This window comes from Zosterops lateralis (assembly GCF_965231275.1).
Source record: "Zosterops lateralis genome assembly, chromosome: 6".
In the NCBI taxonomy this organism is placed as follows: Eukaryota; Metazoa; Chordata; class Aves; order Passeriformes; family Zosteropidae; genus Zosterops; species Zosterops lateralis.
The window spans coordinates 37,100,025-37,117,063 of NC_139761.1; the positions used below are offsets into that span (position 1 = coordinate 37,100,025).

Here is a 17,039-nt window from a genome sequence, read left to right on the forward strand (position 1 = left end):
ACAAACATGTTTCAACTTTTACATATTCCAGACACTACTGCCTTATGTCTTCAGCGAGCAGCAGCAAGAAGCACAGCAACCTTCCTTACTGCCCAGAGGCTGAGCACTCTCCAAATGATTCTCTTAGGCTTTTAAACTATTGTTGCTGTGGAAAGAAGCATTGTGATCTTAAAATTTCACATTCTATTCTCTTTCAGCAGCGTCTGGGAAAACTACTAAGCTACCACCTGTGTATTGTAGCTTAAATGGAAGGATTTCTTCTCTGTTGCTTCAAATGGTAAGGAGTTATTACAATAGTTAAGTCTTCATCTCTTTTACAGAACAGAAAAAAGGCTCTGGAGGAGATGATTGGATATTATCGCTTCTGTAGCTCTTGCGAAGAATTTCAGTCATGGATGAGAGATAAAGAGAACATCTTCCGCACTCTTCAGCCTCAAGCAGACAATGTGGAGGCCATGCAGCAGAAATATCAGGTACCTCTTTTTCCTCTTCACACATGACACCTTCTAAATCAATTTTACCTTAAGATAAATTATTAAGTTGAGAAATGATATTTTGAGAGCCTTTTCATTAATTTCAACTTAGAGAGTCATGAATAGACCAGATATTTCTTTTTTACAGACTTTGACAAATTAATGAAGCTGATGTGACTCTGTCTCTTTATCTTCCTACCATGAACACAGTATCCTGTACAAATATCATGGTACACAAGGATTATTTCTGTGGTTTATGATACATCACTTTAAAAAAGTACCAAATTATGAAAAAATCCATCGGTGAACTTGCATCCCAGTGAGTGGGAGATACATGCACAGATGTAGTGTGCACACCACACTGCATGGGGAGGGGGCTGCAGGGGAGTTGTGTGCATGGGTATGCATGGAGTCAGCAGGCAGGGAAGGGGAGAAGCCAACCATGAAAGTGGGATATGAGTGTATATCAGAGATTATTGGGAATTATGTCCACAGAAATGGAAAAACCTCATGTTCTTCATTCTTTTATTTTTCCATTTTAGAGATTTTTAACTGAACTGGCTGCAGGCAAAGGCCAGCTTGAAGACATTGAAAACTTAGCTGCTAAATATGGAAAGATCAGTCCCAACAAATATTTTGAGATCCAGACTTGGATGGAAGAAATCAACATCAGGTAAAAGTGCTACTGATAAGCAGAGGATTGTCTAATGGGAGTAATTGGAGAGCTGACCATTCATATCCCTTCTAGATGACAGTGCCACCAGCAGGAAAGGGGCAGCCCTGAGCCCAGTGCCATGGCCCCAGGACTGAATGGGGCTCCTGACACCAAATTGCTTAAACTGTAGAAATTTGTGTATGCATGTTAAAGAACAAAGTGAATTCATCCATGGGTGACAGTGTTGTATTCAGAGTAGTTCTGCAGCACTGCAGCTGATTTGGTTACTTAAGCATCAGGGTGAGGACACACTTCACAAATCTTGAAAGGAGCATCAAACCATGTTTGACTTCACCAAGAGTATTTAGTACCTGTTGTGAATGTATTCCTGCTACCACGTCACTCAGTGGGCATAGTCAGGCCCTGATTTTGACCATGGTTGTTTAATTGCATCATGTTCAGAATGTTCTGGTCACCTGAGCAGGTCACCTTGTTTGAGATGACACTGATATGAACTTTGATGTTGTGAGGGAGTGCCAGTGTTCACCTCTGCCCAGCCCATTTAAGTACTGATGAAATCTTTATACGAACAGAGAACAGATAAAGTTCATGTATAACAATGGCTATAAATTGTTACCTTGCTTCAAGATGGCAATCCATGGAAACACTGAAGGAGGAGAAAGGCTCTGAGCTGATTGGAGTGGCTGATGTGAGGACATTTCTTGAGGACTGTCAGAGCATAGGAGTGCTACTGCAAGACAAGATGGTCCAACTCAGGGGTCTGGAACCAGGGAACTTGCCTGCTGGACTGGAGTCAGACAAACGTAAACTGTACACAATTGAGAGAGAGGTCCTGGTGACAGAGAGGAAAATTGAATACTTGAGGAGTGTTGCAAAATCGTAAGGAACCTTCTTTTTGTTTTCACTTTCTTTTCTAGTTCTCTAAGATCATGCTGTAAATTATGGCTATAAAGAGAAACCTTAAAAACTGCTTTTTCTAGAAATCCAAAGAGCTCACTTGCCTGCTGGACTGAGCTGATTTCTCTTGAGTGTGGCTGAGTAACTGGGGAGGTGTTTCTTTCCAGACTTCACAGTTGTAGAAGGATGAATACCACATGTTTGTGGCTCTAAAAAATCATCTCTACTAATGTTAGTTACCTACTTCAAAATCTGAAGGTATCACTTAGGTCCTGAAAGAGGGTAATCAGGAGAAGCAAGGGTGATGGTGGGAAATTAGCAGATAATTGTGCACAGGAGTTCAAATTTGAAATACTAAAGTTTTTTACTTCAAGTTTTCTGTACATTCACAATGGGAAAATGTTGCTTTAGCTGACTTTCTTTTTAATGGAACTCTAAATATCCAAATCCATTCCTTTTAAAGAGTATAATCCATTACATTTAAAAACTACTGGTTCAACTCTAAATACGTGTTCATACAGTTGAATGTTTTATTGAAGGATCAAGGACACCAACCCTGCAGAGAGCAGGGCCATCACTGAACAGGTAGAAAACATGGAGAGGCTTCTGGCAGAGCTCAAGCTGGAGATCCAGAAGAAGCAGGACATTCTGCAGTGGGCCCAAAACCAACAGTCCTTCCTGCAAGACAGCCGTCGGCTCCTGCTGTGGGCAGAGGGCATTCGGGAGAAAATGAGCAGTGAAGAAATGGGTCTGGATGTGGGATCTGCAGAGCAATTGCTGAAGGAACATCAAGACCTGCTGATAGAAATTGACTCTCAGAATGAAAGGTAGAGAGATTCTGGAAGGGTGGGCAGAGTGGGGTGATATGACAACAGTGCTGTGAAAATGGAACATGTAAATCATGTGCATGAAGGTGATACCGAAATTTTATTCACATGCACTTGAACATTAGTGACAAAAAGAGACTGAAAAACCTAAATTCTGGTTAGCTTTTATATACTTATCTTGAAGGCTGATGGAGGGGAAAGGAGGAGCTGTATGTTTGCTGTAGTAGAATTCCACAAGCTCTCCTGACACTCTCAGAGAGTGCCATCTGTATTTTATTCCAGTCCCCCTATTCCTTCTCAGGCTTTATGCTTCGATTTGCCATCGTTTTCAGTTCTTCTTCTGCACTGGTTATGAATTTCCAGATACTGTTGGCCTTCCTTTCCATTTTAATGTGAGAGCCTGCTTATGTGGGCGTTCAGTCCAGGTGGGGAAATCTCACCTACTGCCTCCAGCATGTATCCCTGAGCAATAAAACAGCTGCACTTTGTAGTGCATAACCTGCAGGGAAATGGTAACAGAGAGGGAGGGAAACTTGGTGTGTGGGCACTGCCAAGAGAGCAAAAAGCTGTGATGAAAGAGAATTCATATTCCCTGATGCCGCGAGGTCTCATTTTTCTTTTTGCCTCTGGAAAGATTTCAGCAACTGGAAGAGCTTGGGCGCAAAGTAGTCCACCAACAACCCAGTAACAACAGAAGCAGAGATGTCCACCAGACCATGGAGAAACTTGCCAAGGAGAACAAAGAGCTGGAGGAAATGTGGGGAAAGCGATGGAAAAAGCTGCAGGATGGCCTGGAATTGCAGAAGTTCAATAGGGAGGGAGACCGTATCAATGCAGCCCTCTCTGGCCATGAGGCTTTTCTCCGGGGGGATGACCTTGGGGTATGTACAGCATTTAATCTTGTTTTCTCCTGCTCCTTCTCCCCATCCAGGGAGTAGAACAATCTTCTTTATTTGATTGGCTTCTTCATTCTTCTGATCATAACATTTCTGTGCTTGGGAACTAGACTTTCAGAATCTTACTAACATTCATATGTTCTTGCTTATCTTAATGAGAACAAAGCTCAATGTCCCTCAGAAAAAAAAAAAGAAAATTAAAACACCTAGGGTTATGACTTGTTGCTATTTGTACATGTTGTATGGTTTATATAAAATTGACTCATCCAATAAAAAATGTTTCAGCTTAAACATAGTATTTTTTCAAGTTAAAATGTAACATTTTTTAAAAAAAGAGCTTTTTCTTTCGTTAATTTAAGAATATTCAAGCATATGAAGCAACAAAACAAATTCAGGCAATATTCACAAAATCAGTGAAGAAGGAGGTTGTGGTCCCTGACTGTTTTCAGCTGAACCCAAACCATTGATACTTTGGGATCAACTGATTGGAAAACAGTTTTAGAAGTTAGTCATTTTGTATTGCATATCCCTAGATGGGCCAGAGTGCTGGCTAAATTTAGAATGCAGGTTTTCTTAAAAAGTGAAAATGGAACCATAATGGAAACATAGAACAGAGAAACCAGATATCAAACAAACCTGTGGCTTTTTTGTAGCCCTCACCATCCTTGGGTTCATGCAAAATGTACCCTATATCTCCTGCCTGAAAGAGAAAAGTAGGGTCCAATTTTTTTTTTTTTTTTTTTTTTTTTTTTTTTTTTTTTTTTTTTTTTTTTCCCCTACGGAAACAATACGAGCAAGAAAAGTCTTGATCAAATTTTCTTTTTCAAATGCAGGACCATGTAGATGCTGTTCGAAGCCTGCTGAAGCAACATCAGGAATTTGAACAATTGCTGGTGGCACTGAAGAGACGAGTGGAAGCACTCAATGAAAACGGGGTGAACCTAATAGAGAGTGGGCACTTTGCATCTCATGTGTGAGTCCAAACCCATTCCTTTTTTATTCAGCTTTAATAAATGATTCAGTGTGATCAGGTGAAATGAAATATTTTCTCTAAGGAGAAATTAGTTAACCTCCAATCCACAATTTGATGGATGAGGGAGTCAAAAGGAATTCTTTTCAAAAAATGGATTTCCTGTGCTCTTAGGACAAATGAGCTTTAGGTTAAAAGTGGCATTTGGCAGAACACTAGAATAATTTGTTATGTGTCATAAATTACATACAGTGATGAAACTTCCTTAAAGTGAACTCTTTGAATGCCTACAGAAAAATAATTCCTTAATTTATCAGTATCACATATTAGGAAGACAGTTTGTTTTTAAAAAGTTACTGAAGACTTCACAGGAAAACTCTTCGGGAGTAGCTCCTTTGTGTTTTTGTCCAAGCTGAACTGTTACCTGTAATTCCTTTTTCTGGACTAGAACCCCTAGGATCTAGTACCCCTTTGCAATCAAGAATTAAAAATAGAGGGTTAGAATGGACCTCTTGGATCAGAAGACTATGTTCTTGTGATCATAAGTGATAATGTCTTGAACACTCCCTCCACAAATTTACAAAACTGTTCTCAAGGTCTGATTTCTTGCCCGCACTACTACCATTAGAAAGCCATTCCAAAACCTCATTGCACTTACACCAAATAAGAAGTTATTAATTAATTATAACTAATATAGCAATACTATGGAATATTTGGGGCAGAGGGAGGTCTCAGTGTTCCAGTGTATGACTGCAATTCACTAATGTGACACAGCCACACAAGAGGAAAATCCAGAGCAGCTGGCAAGCAATACCTGCTCTCCAAGTGAGCCCAACATGGTGATGGGACCAGGCCATAAATCCCTTCTTTCTGTCAGCAAAGTTGTAGAAAATAGATTGCATTTATATCACAGTCATGACTGCAGCACAAGCAAGGGGAACTAATATTAGTACAGCATTGGACTTCCTGTTTTTTCTTGGTAGTATTGAAGAGAGAATGGTCACCCTCCAGAGAAGGTGGGAACAGCTGATCCAGAGCAATGCCAAGAGAAAACAGAGGTTGTTGGATTCCCTACAACTACAGGTAACTGATACTGCTGATTTGGTCAGGCATCTGTGAATTTTGAATTTTACCCCTTGTCTTAATATGAACCAAAAACTCAAACTTCTGAGCATTCCTACTGCAGCTCACTTTCTCTTTGTCTGTGGGACAGAGCTCCATTCTCCAAGGAGCAGATGATGCACTGGTGATAAAACTTACAAAGCTATAACTATAAAAAATTTTTTTTAAAAAAAGGAGATTCTGAATGAAAAATATCAACAGAATGCTTTGTCTTCTGGTTAAGTTTATTCTGTTCATTACTTACTATTGTTCTGGGCCTTAATAACTTAGTACAGTTAATGTAAGTTTTGGCACCAAACTTAGTTTTCCATGCTGAGATAGAAAGTTATACTGGAGGATTGGTCCTCTTCTGGTTAAAATATTCTATCAACAATGCAAATCTTCAATGACAATTACAGGCAACAGATTAGTAAATGTGGTAAAAAAGGGACCAAAAGATATGATGGCTTAAAATCTTATATCTAGTTCAAGATCATACTTTTTCATTACTTAAATCAATTTAATCCTGTTTGTTTTCTGTAAGGAGTTTAATCGTGATGCTGCTGAGCTTTTGATATGGATGGAAGAGAAGTACAAGATTGCATCAGATGAATCCTATCGTGATCCAACAAATGTTCTACGCAAGCTGAAGTGGCATGAGGCTGCTGAGAAGGAAATGTTGGCTAATGAGGAGCACTTCACAACACTGATAAAGGTGAAGGCAGCTTTGGAGCTGGGTTTACCATCTTGTACCAAAATTCACATATGCTGATCTGCTATAAATAAAGTGATCCACTGTGTTTCTCCAGAAAGGAAATCAATTGATTCAAGACAACCACTACGCTGCAGTTTCTGTCCAGGAGAAGATGTCAGAGCTTCAAAAGAAATGGAAGGAATTGTATGGCAAGATGATAGAGCGAGGTGACAAACTGAGACAAGCTGGACAGCAAGAACAGCTCATGGAACTGCTGCAGGTCAGGAAGTGATGAGGAACAGAGGGGAGGAATGGCCTAGAAGCCTGGTTCCTCCATTGTGTGGACACCACATGAAAGAGAATACTGTCGAGATAGAAGTGGTTTTAAAGGTCTCCATTTTGTCTATAGTCCCAGGAAATAAACCCCAATATTATGCTGTCCAAGCTCACTTCAAAGTTATGAGCACAATAACAGTGCCAGCAAAGCATCAGGCTGTTGAACTCAGGCTCAACAGTGCATCTGTGTGGCCATCCTGTACTGGGAAAACAACCCAACCTCTGTAGGGGTCAGTGCTGTGCACGCCTGCAGGCATGGCACTGTATTAAGCACACCATCATCCAGACAAATTTTATAACAAGAACAATATCCTATGAAGCTGTTTTGAGACCATTATGAATGGAACTGCTGTTGTGTTATAGCTACAATGTAAAGCCTTTGAAGATTGTTTGACCCTTTTATATTATGTTGCTGATGATATTTCAAAGAGGCTGTTTTCTATGATGAGGTCAGTGTCTCAGAGAGAAGAGTACTCCAAAATAGTTCACAAAACAAAGCATTCCCAGAAGATGTCTCTTAGAGACATCCAGCCACCATATTACCAAGAAAGGACAATTGGTTTTAAAAATTATGTCCAGGAAGCTGTCATATAAAGGGTGAGTGAAAGAAAATGTTGTTGAAAGGACAGTATGAGTGTGCTGTAATCTTTTCCTGGCAGGATGCCAAAAAGAAGATAGAAAAAATTGAGAAAGTTCTTCAGGAATCTGAGACAGGCCATGATTTGCGCTCCAGCCGTGATCTACTCAAGCAGCACAGACAGCTGGAAAATGAGACACGTGAGCTGGCAGAGAAAATGAATGCCATTGTATCTCATGCAAGGAAAATGGCCACCAATCACTTTGACTCCCAAAGGATTCTGGATGAAACACAGAAATATCTGGAAAGGTACTGTGTCCCTCTGTTCTTTGTTTCCACACACCTCTTGTGACAAATAGCATTTTTTATTCTACCATCTGAAAAATTCTCTTGGTTGATGAAGTTTAACCTGTACTCAGGATTGATTTCTTCTCCCAGCTGGAGCACAACTATGCTTTGATCTGGACCTACATTGCTGCCTGTTGACCCACCTCAACCTTTATGACTGAACATTGCTCCTTGTCAGCTGCACTCCTTCTCTAGTCCCTTTTCTTATCCACAGGTCGTTCACTTCTTTTGGACAGTACAGTGTACATCACAGGTACAGTGATCCAGCATTCAATACATCATAGTACACAGGACAAGCCTACGACTTCAAAAGTGTAAATAATTTTTTCTCTGCTTACATTTTGTGTTATCATATAGGTCTGCTTGTCAAGGGATCCTTGTATGTGCAGTCAGCAACCATTGAAATTTAATGCAAACTTCAGTGTTTTGAAATATTCACCGTGGTGTTGTAGCCTAATTCTCTTGGCAGAATGAGGATAAAGCTTTGTTTTAATATATATTTAATGGATGACCCCTAGGTTTGAGTCTTTGCAAGCACCTCTTTATGAGAGGCGTAAGTTGCTGGAAGCAGCTGTGGATCTTTATGAGTTCTACCACTACCATGACATGGAATTGAACTGGATCAATGAGCGCTTGCCCATTGCCCATTCCACCAACTGTGGGAAGTCCTTGGATGTGGCTCAAAACCTGTTGCAAAAGCACAAGGTAACTCCTTTAATCAAGTGCTTTATAGCATGGTGACACACTGCACTTCACCTCCGCCTACAAACCTGCACCTGTCCTGCACCAGTCAAAGCTTCCAATGAGTTCATTCACTGATTCCAGCTCTAGTCCAGCTAAAATGGTTCAGTGGATTGACACAAATCAGCAGATTGGTGATGATTTTCGGAACAAATATGATGTTCCTGTGAGAAATGCGAAATTTGTCATATTATGGAGTATTATTATTCTGAGAAATTTCATAGCTCTTCCCATTAAAAGAGAATAAAAAACTAGTGTATTTGACACTAAATAGAAAAAAAAGGAGTAAACTAAATACAACTATTGTAGTTTTATGCTTCTAGCTTCATTATACATTCAATCTTCATGTTTGTGCATTCTGGATTTTCCAGGAGAGCATATAACAGGCATTTAACAATTATCTTAAATCTCTACAGCTTTTAAAATGGTCTGAACAAGCTACAGCCACTGTATTCATGAGGACAGGTTATTACTGATTTCTGGGGAATTTCATTCTTTGCAGCAGTTCCTGACAGCCAGAGGGGCACCTCAGCTGTCCTGCACCATAAGCAATGCTGGATTTTGCAGCACCCTAATTGCAAGTTTCATGAGAACGGTTATGAGACCAGTGGGGAGGAATTTGTGGAGCAGTAGTCCAGTAGTTTTCAGGGTACTGATGACAATGTCTCTTTTTGCATCATCCTCCAGCCCCATCGTCTTGGATATTTTATTATTCTGTCACCAGCTCAACATTTTTTCTGATACCCCCAGGTTTGTGTCTCATCCTGTGATCTGCTCCCAAACCTTCCTGGCTGCTGGACAGTGGAAGGGGCAGGAGCATGGTAAAGAGAGGCTTTGGTGTAGGGAAGTTGAGGAGATGTGTCCTTCTTCCTTACACATCTTTCCCTCCTCTCGATGGCAATACCAAGAGCAGAGCATTATGTGAGTGGGGCTGGCACTGGTGACCAAGGCTACAGCTGTGGTAGAAACAGGACCGTCCTGGTGTCCTCTTGCTGTACTCTACCCATTGTCATCAGCTGCCAGTTTTGCTGAGGATTAGGAGCACACAGAATTTACTTGTCCTCAAATATCTTCCTTTATTCCTCTTTTTTTATTTTATCTCATTCCCAGGAGCTGCAGGCAGAAGTGAATGCCCACAAACAGCAAGTCCAGCGGGTCCTGGATAAAGGAAAGACAATGATTGTAGGCCAGCACCCATCAGCTCAGAAGATAAATGAGAAATGCCAGGAGCTTGTTACTGCCTGGCAGGGCTTGGAAAAGTCCTGTGAGGAAAGGATGAAGCAGCTGCAGCACTCAGTTGGCTTCCAGGAGGTACAAATTAAAGCAAAGAGCTTACATAGTAGCTTCTTCAGACAAACAAGAGTACCAAAGTGTTAAACTGAATTTAAAAAAAGCTGTGCTAGGACTGGTACTCTTCAGCTGCTTGAGGCCAGACTCATGGGAATGGAGGGCTGGATTACATAGTTTAATGCAGCCCCCACTCTCAATCTGCTGCTCTGCAGGCTTCACTTGGGCTCTATACCCATTCTGTATGGCTGTGCACAGAACGCACATTTCTCCTAGTAGTAATTCCTTTCTCTGTGTCTTTACACAGTCTCAGGCTTTGACTTCTTAATGTAATGGATTCTAAACTGGCCCTTCATACAGTAGAATTACAACATGCAAATCAGAAAAGAGGGGATTTCCTGTGCTATTCATTCTTCGCCTCTTTCATGCAAGAATTTTCCAGGCAATAAAATGATACTGAGGAACACATAACATTCATTGACTTGCAGAGCAAGTTAGAGATTTTGACTTTATTCTTTTCTATAGGCTTCTGGACCTTCATGCTTAGCCTGTTTAAAAAAAATAAATAAAATTTAAAATTGAATGCAAATATTTATATTGATAATCCAAATTTTCTGTCATCAGTGGGTCATGTAGGAGTGCGGTTACTCAGATAGCACATGCAGTTTTGTAGACATAAACATTTGCATGGAGTTCACAGGCCCAGCTAAAAATGTTCCCTGGGGTATTCAATCATCTGGCCTTTATTTCCTCTGTATATGATAACACTTGTCAGTACTGTAGACTTTATGAAGCCTGATTTTTATAGTGGTTTGAACTTCTCAGGCAGAGGAAGGAGAAATGTCCTATTGATATTATGCACTTAGATATCCTGCATTGAAGTCTTCCATCTGTGACTCCATCATTATTTTATGATTTCACAGAGAACAGTGAACTAAATATTTAATAAAACATTACAGTAAGCCTTTACAGTGCACCATCTATTTAGAATTTATTAGATTAAAAATAAATGTCATGAATGTTTTGAAAGTTGAAGCTCATTGGTTTTCTCCTTAACTGATAGTTTTTAATGAATACTTCAGACCTGGAGGCTTGGATAGCAGAAAAATATCCATTTGTGACAAGCAACGACTATGGTAAAGACGAAGATGGAACACTGAAACTCATCAAGAAACATAAGGTATTTCTCTGCCTAAATTCTGTAGGCTAGCCTGATCTTTTTGTCTATCTGCAATCATAAAATTGTTTGTCTCATTGGTAGTTGAGTGCCCAGCCATCTACAAGATATTTTGGATTGATATATGCCTACATATGGGTAGATTGATACAAGAGATCAGTGCAGTTTACTAACCTGGTTGGTAAAACGTAGTCTGGGGGAAAGGAGGATGGTGAATATTCTCATATTCTTCTGAGGCCAAAACTGACTATCCGCTTTTCAGTTTCAACAGACGCATGCAGAAGCCTTGTAATTTTTTCCTAAAATCAAAGATACAGATAAAGTATTAATCCAGAAGTACTTTTTTTCTATCTGATATTCCATCAAGGAATTCTAATTGTCTTTACTCATATAATTTGTTTGAATTTCTGTATTGAATTTTAATTTTAAAAAAAATGCTAGAAAATAATCTAAAATTGATCAAGTCTTGGAAATGTCACATCCTTCCCAAAAGTATTTTTCTTTCAATCACTACACCCCAGGCTGTTTACAAAGAGGACCTGTCTCAGACAACTGACTCTCAGTTCATTGTTTTTCTTTGTTAGGCACTGGAGCATGAAATTGCCATCTACCAAGATATGTTGAAGGAACTAAATGAAAGTGTCCAAAGTCTTCCTCTTGTGGGCTCCATCCAGTATATTGAGGTTGATGCACCAAAGGAACAGGTTCATTCAAGACTCCAGGAGTTAAAGGAGCTAGCAGCAGCAAGGTATAAACCAGAACTCTCCCTTGGATCCTAGATTAGATTCAAAGCCCAGTGAAAACAATAAAGGATATCTCCAGTTACTTCACTGGAATTTATATTCATAGTACCTTTCTCTTATATTATTAATTATATTACCTTTTCTCCTTCCCCCAACAGAGGGAAGAAGCTTGATGAAACTCTTGTCTTGCATGAGTTTCTACGAGAATATGAAGATCTGGAAGACTGGATCACTCAGCAGAAACAAACAGCCAGCTCTGAAGACTATGGAAATGATTATGAACATATTTTGGTGAGTTTTTGAGTAGCAGATAAAAAAAAAAAAATCAAATAAACCATATGTAATGAGACTGCAAACAGATACTACGGTTGTCCTTGAAAACTTTAAAGACAGAGTAAGAAATAAGTACAAATAACTGAAAGATGGGAAGAGAAAAAGGTGAAGTCGATGGGAAGGATTGAAGAACAGGCAGCATTGCATCCTGTTACCATGAGGGCTGAGCTGTGTGAAACAACTGCATGCTAAAATGTCTATACCTTCAGAGAGCAAATCCTTTCTATTCTTAATAAGTAGATATTTCAGTATAGTGTTCATTTGTTTTGTTGGGGTTTTTTTTGTGATTGCTGATATACAGACCTCTCTAGGTATCCTCTTCACATGGCATAGAAACCAATCTAATGCCAGCCTGTTACAAATCACTAGCCATTCAGAATCTTCATTTTTATAATTTATTTCAAAATAGCTTGCGTCCTAAAAAACAGACTACATTATCCATTTACAGTACTGAATACACATTTGCATTCATTAAGTAAAAACACAGAATTTTATAAGTGAAATTCATTGTACGTAGAATGTTTGTTTCTAACCCCAGTAAGAATGTTTCTGCCTCCCATCCGCATCACAAACCTCATGTTTTGCTAAGAGTTTGAAGCTCCTCATGGTCTGAAGGTAGAATCCAGTCATTCTCTGCAGTTTCTCCAAGTGTTATCAGCTTATTCTGTTTTTTTGGCTGTGTTCTGCTAGATGAGCAGGTATGTTTGGAAAAAGAGAGCACTCAAAGAGGTTTTTCTTGTTTTCCCTTCTAAAGCAACTTTGCGCCAAATATGACACATTCCGACACCAGTTGGAAGCATCTGGGAAAAGAGTTGTGGCTTTCCAGCAGCTGGCAGACAACCTGCTGAACCAAGGGTATTCTGAGTCCTGGGAAATTCGGCAGATACAGAAACAACTAAGGTAGGAGCCTTGTGTTAGGTCTAAAATGCTTTGTCCTTTTCATTTGATATTGGTGAGGAGGTATTAACAAGAAACTAGGAAAGGATAAGGCATGTCCTCCTGATTGTCTAATTGCAAATTATTTGGTTTGCTCACTGATACTGAGTTGCTTTCAGCCTCATTTAAAAATAAACATCATCTATTTGCTGGTTTGGCTCTTGTAAGTTGTTTTGGAGGTGCTTTACCAGGTCAGCTTCCTCTGCCCTTTGAAATGGGATCACCAGCTGAAAGGCTCAGAGTTTAGACGCTTTTTATTGCTTCTTATTTTCGAGTTTGAATCCCATGACTGTTGTGCAGAATAACATTAAGATGCTCTGAGCTTCTTAGTTCTGGCATCAGTCCAAACTGGCCCAAAGGAGAAGTGTGTCTGCAGGCAGTTGTAGTCACCACAATATAAGACAGTTATTAAGATATTGGAGAATGTCCAAATAAGGGCCATGAAGATGGTGAAGGGCCTCAAGGGAAGCTGTATGAGGTGTGGCTGAGGTCACTTGGTCTGTTCAGCCTGGAGAAGAGAAGACTAAGTGGAGACCTCACTGCAGTCTGCAACTTCGTTGTGAGAGGAAGAAGAGGGGCAGACATTGATCTCTTCTCCCTGGTTACCAGTGAAAGGACCAAAGGAATGGCCTGAAGCTGAGTCAGAGGAGGTTTAAGTTGGATGTCAGGAAAATGTTTTTCACCCAGAGGGTGGTTGTGCACTGGAACAGGTTCCCCAAGGAAGCAGTCACATCACCCTGACAGAGTTCAATAAGTGTTTGGACAACATCCTCAGGCACATGGTGCGATTACAGGGGCTCTTCTGTGCAGGATGTGGACTTCAATGATTCTTGTGGGTCTTTCCAGCTCAGGTTATTCTATGATTCCATGACTCAGTCCTCCAAGTACTACAATAAAACCTGAAAAATCAGTTGGGGGGGTAACTCTTAAATTGCACCATTTCTTTAAGTTCCTGGAGCAGACAGGAGGACAGAGTAGGGTGAGAGACATGCTGCCATTCAGAGAATCACTCCAATAGAATTTAAAGGCAGGAATTAAAAACTAAGCAAGAACAGGTTTTGTTTTCAGTCTTTCTTCAGACTGTTGATCACCTTTATTCCTAGTTTAAATATTTTACATGGTTCGTTTCCCCATTCTACCTCGAAGGAACTCCTGGGAGGAACTGTTGGAAATGACCAGATTACGAGGCGAGCGGCTCAGAGATGCTGAGGCGATTCACAAGTGTTACCAAGATCTGACAGATGCTCTGGCCCATATTGAGGTAAAAATTAATAAGAAAGTCTCATATAATGCAAACTTTATTTCAGCTTTTTCTATTGAATATTCTTATGATTCTTGGCATTCTTACTGCTGTCTTCAAAAGAATTCTCAGTAAGAAGGCAGTGTGATTATTCATAGCATTAAAAAAAAATCCTGGGTAATCCTTAGACACTTGACTGGTTACTTTATGAGAACCATTGGTGAAACCAGGTGGAGCTGGAGTTGCTGATCTGTGGGAAAAGCTGAGAAGATCAAGGCTTGAACTAAGGAGCCTCACAGTGTAATGCATACAGTGATGTTTGCAGTCATCAGGCCTGAGAAACTACTGCATTACCATGGTGGTTCTTTGTACAGCATTGTAGTTTTATGTGTGCTGAAGAACTCGCCTGTGAAAAAGGCATTTGTTTGGATTACAGTGACCATTAGCCTGGAAGGCTGTCAGGCAATCATATGACCTGACATGAAAAGCTGAGCCAAAAATCTTTTCCTCTCATTCCAGTGCCCAGTACTGGCAATAATTTCAAACAGTCCCAGCATGAAATCTACAGGGGAGAAATCCCCCCGCCCCAAAATCTTCAGTCTTAATTTTCATCTGAACATCCTGAAGAATTTCACAGAGAAACCACATCCTTTCTGTAATGAGAGGTGTGGTTTCCCTAATGCAAATGTTTACAGGAGGCAGCGATCCAAGGGGTTCCACTGTTTGCAAGGCAACAGGGCTTTGTTTCGTTACATGCAATGAATTTTCTACTTGTTTATGCTGGCAGAGGCTGCACTATTCAACCATATTATTCCTGTTTTCTTCCCCTGTCATGAAGAGAAAATCAAACAGAATATTTCACCATCTACCAGCTGGGATTTTCAGAACCTGGTGCTTATTTAACTTCATTGGTGAAGTTGCTGAGGCAGCAACAAGTAAGGGTTCAGAAACACTTCACAGATCAGCTGTTGGTTTATCCCCATGCTGAGTTTGGTCCAGGCAACCACTACACCCTTGTTGCATTACATCTTGTGAATAGCTTCCCACCAGGGAGGGAGAGCAATCGTCTCTTCCATCCTTTCCTGTGTACCCTGGTCAGAAGTCTGTCAGGGAAAGCCTGTTTCTCACAGGAACACAGTACTAGAAGATCTTGTTTAAGTCACCAGCTCTAGTGCCATCACAGTATAGGGAACTACAACATGCATCTCCTTTTATAGCACCTTACCAAGACGCATTGTTGGTATCCCAAACTAGCCTGTGATTCTCTTGCAGAAGTGCAATTCTTCAATGGTAAGAAATGATCTGCTAATTTTCCCTAAATTGACCTGGAACAAATTTCTAATAATTTTAGCGACAGTGCTGTTGTCCAGCTGAAATGCCTTTTCTTGCATACATTTCCAGTGCATGTCTGGGTAACAACTAAATCCCTTCAGAACCTTGGCTGAATTAAAAAAATGTTTAAGTTTCCATATATGTAATGGTCCCTCCATTTCTCTCACCTTTACAGTCATCTTTCTTGTGCATCTCTAACTAAAATTTTATCTAAAGATGGTTCACAGGAAGGCCACCCATATCTTGACCAGCTGTTGCTTGTTAATGCTACTTTTAAAAATTCCCTGTCACTTCAGTAGGTACTCAAGATCAATTCCCAACATAAGGCCTGCAAGATATTTTCTTGTATTGTCTGATCAAGGAAAAACACAAACTCTCATTTCTAACAGTCTGTTTGAGGAGTTTAGCCATTAAGATATTTAGAAGTGAGTTACAAGGAGAGATTTTTCTGGCTTCCTTTCAGCTATCATAGTCGAGTAACTCAGAATATTCTGAAGTGTGCAGTTTGAGTTACAGTACCCAGTATTATTTAATGTAGGCTTGTAGTGAGTTTTGCTTGGAAGCAGGAAAAAGCCAAAGCTTTCTCTGATTTGCTCCTTCTAGGAGAAGTCCAAAAGCATTCCAGATGATGTTGCTAAGGACATGACAGGTGTGCAAACCCAGCTCCGGAAACATGTGGCCTTGGAGCACGAGCTCTCTGGGAATGAGCAGCAGGTAATGGCAGTCATTGTGGTCTTCAATGTGCAGCCAAAGTTCAAGTTTCCAAGATAAGCATAAAAATAATTTGGTATGCGAACCAAATTATTACCGTCTCTCACAGAAAGCCTGGAAATCTCTAGGAATTTTCCTTAGTTTTCTGGGGTTTTTTATATATTCAAGGTCCAATGGCAGTGACAAAGTAGGTGATTAAAGCTTTTCAAGTAAGGCACATACTGTAATAACTACTGACTATTGAAGTGATTCACAGGGATATTTTTGATTGTGGTTTGAAATGTAGGATTATGCCAGGCTTTGTGAAATGATAATTGTCTTCTTCAAAGTGTTCCAAGTGATTACAAGGAAAAATCCAGAATCAGTTTTATGTGTAGAGAAAATTAATATTGGTACAGAATGGACTGTGAGAAAAAAGGATAGGGCTCACAATACAAATATGTTAAAATTTTAGCTCATGAGGAGGGCTACCTTGTATATGGAAGACTTGATTGGCTTCAACAAACCCATAAAACTAGTATGAGTTTTCACTCCTTTGTTTAATACTTGTAATAGTATGTACAATAGTATATACAGTGTAAAACACAGCATAAGTTATACTGAGATTACTGAAGTTATCCCAGTATTACTTATCAGTGTCCCCAAATATTTTGGCCTTGGGGCAGTAACATTAGAATTGATCCCATCAGCTTCTTGTTACTTTTAAGGATAAAAAAAGCATGAGACACGCATGAAGAGAATGTA

The 17,039-nt window shown here is 40.0% G+C and overlaps 1 protein-coding gene across 1 annotated transcript in view; it reads left to right on the plus strand.

Moving 5' to 3' along the window:
* Positions 1–17,039, plus strand: part of SPTBN5 (spectrin beta, non-erythrocytic 5) — an 89,996-nt gene that overhangs the window by 17,055 nt on the left and 55,902 nt on the right. The window contains exons 13-30 of the mRNA XM_083864565.1: positions 321–473; positions 1,016–1,146; positions 1,777–2,028; positions 2,586–2,873; positions 3,508–3,754; positions 4,603–4,742; positions 5,723–5,822; positions 6,385–6,555; positions 6,650–6,814; positions 7,530–7,756; positions 8,314–8,500; positions 9,647–9,847; positions 10,887–11,003; positions 11,585–11,748; positions 11,902–12,034; positions 12,831–12,976; positions 14,159–14,273; positions 16,188–16,298. Coding sequence (XP_083720691.1) covers positions 321–473; positions 1,016–1,146; positions 1,777–2,028; positions 2,586–2,873; positions 3,508–3,754; positions 4,603–4,742; positions 5,723–5,822; positions 6,385–6,555; positions 6,650–6,814; positions 7,530–7,756; positions 8,314–8,500; positions 9,647–9,847; positions 10,887–11,003; positions 11,585–11,748; positions 11,902–12,034; positions 12,831–12,976; positions 14,159–14,273; positions 16,188–16,298 — 3,048 coding nt within the window. The remainder of the gene's footprint in view (positions 1–320; positions 474–1,015; positions 1,147–1,776; positions 2,029–2,585; positions 2,874–3,507; positions 3,755–4,602; positions 4,743–5,722; positions 5,823–6,384; positions 6,556–6,649; positions 6,815–7,529; positions 7,757–8,313; positions 8,501–9,646; positions 9,848–10,886; positions 11,004–11,584; positions 11,749–11,901; positions 12,035–12,830; positions 12,977–14,158; positions 14,274–16,187; positions 16,299–17,039) is intronic.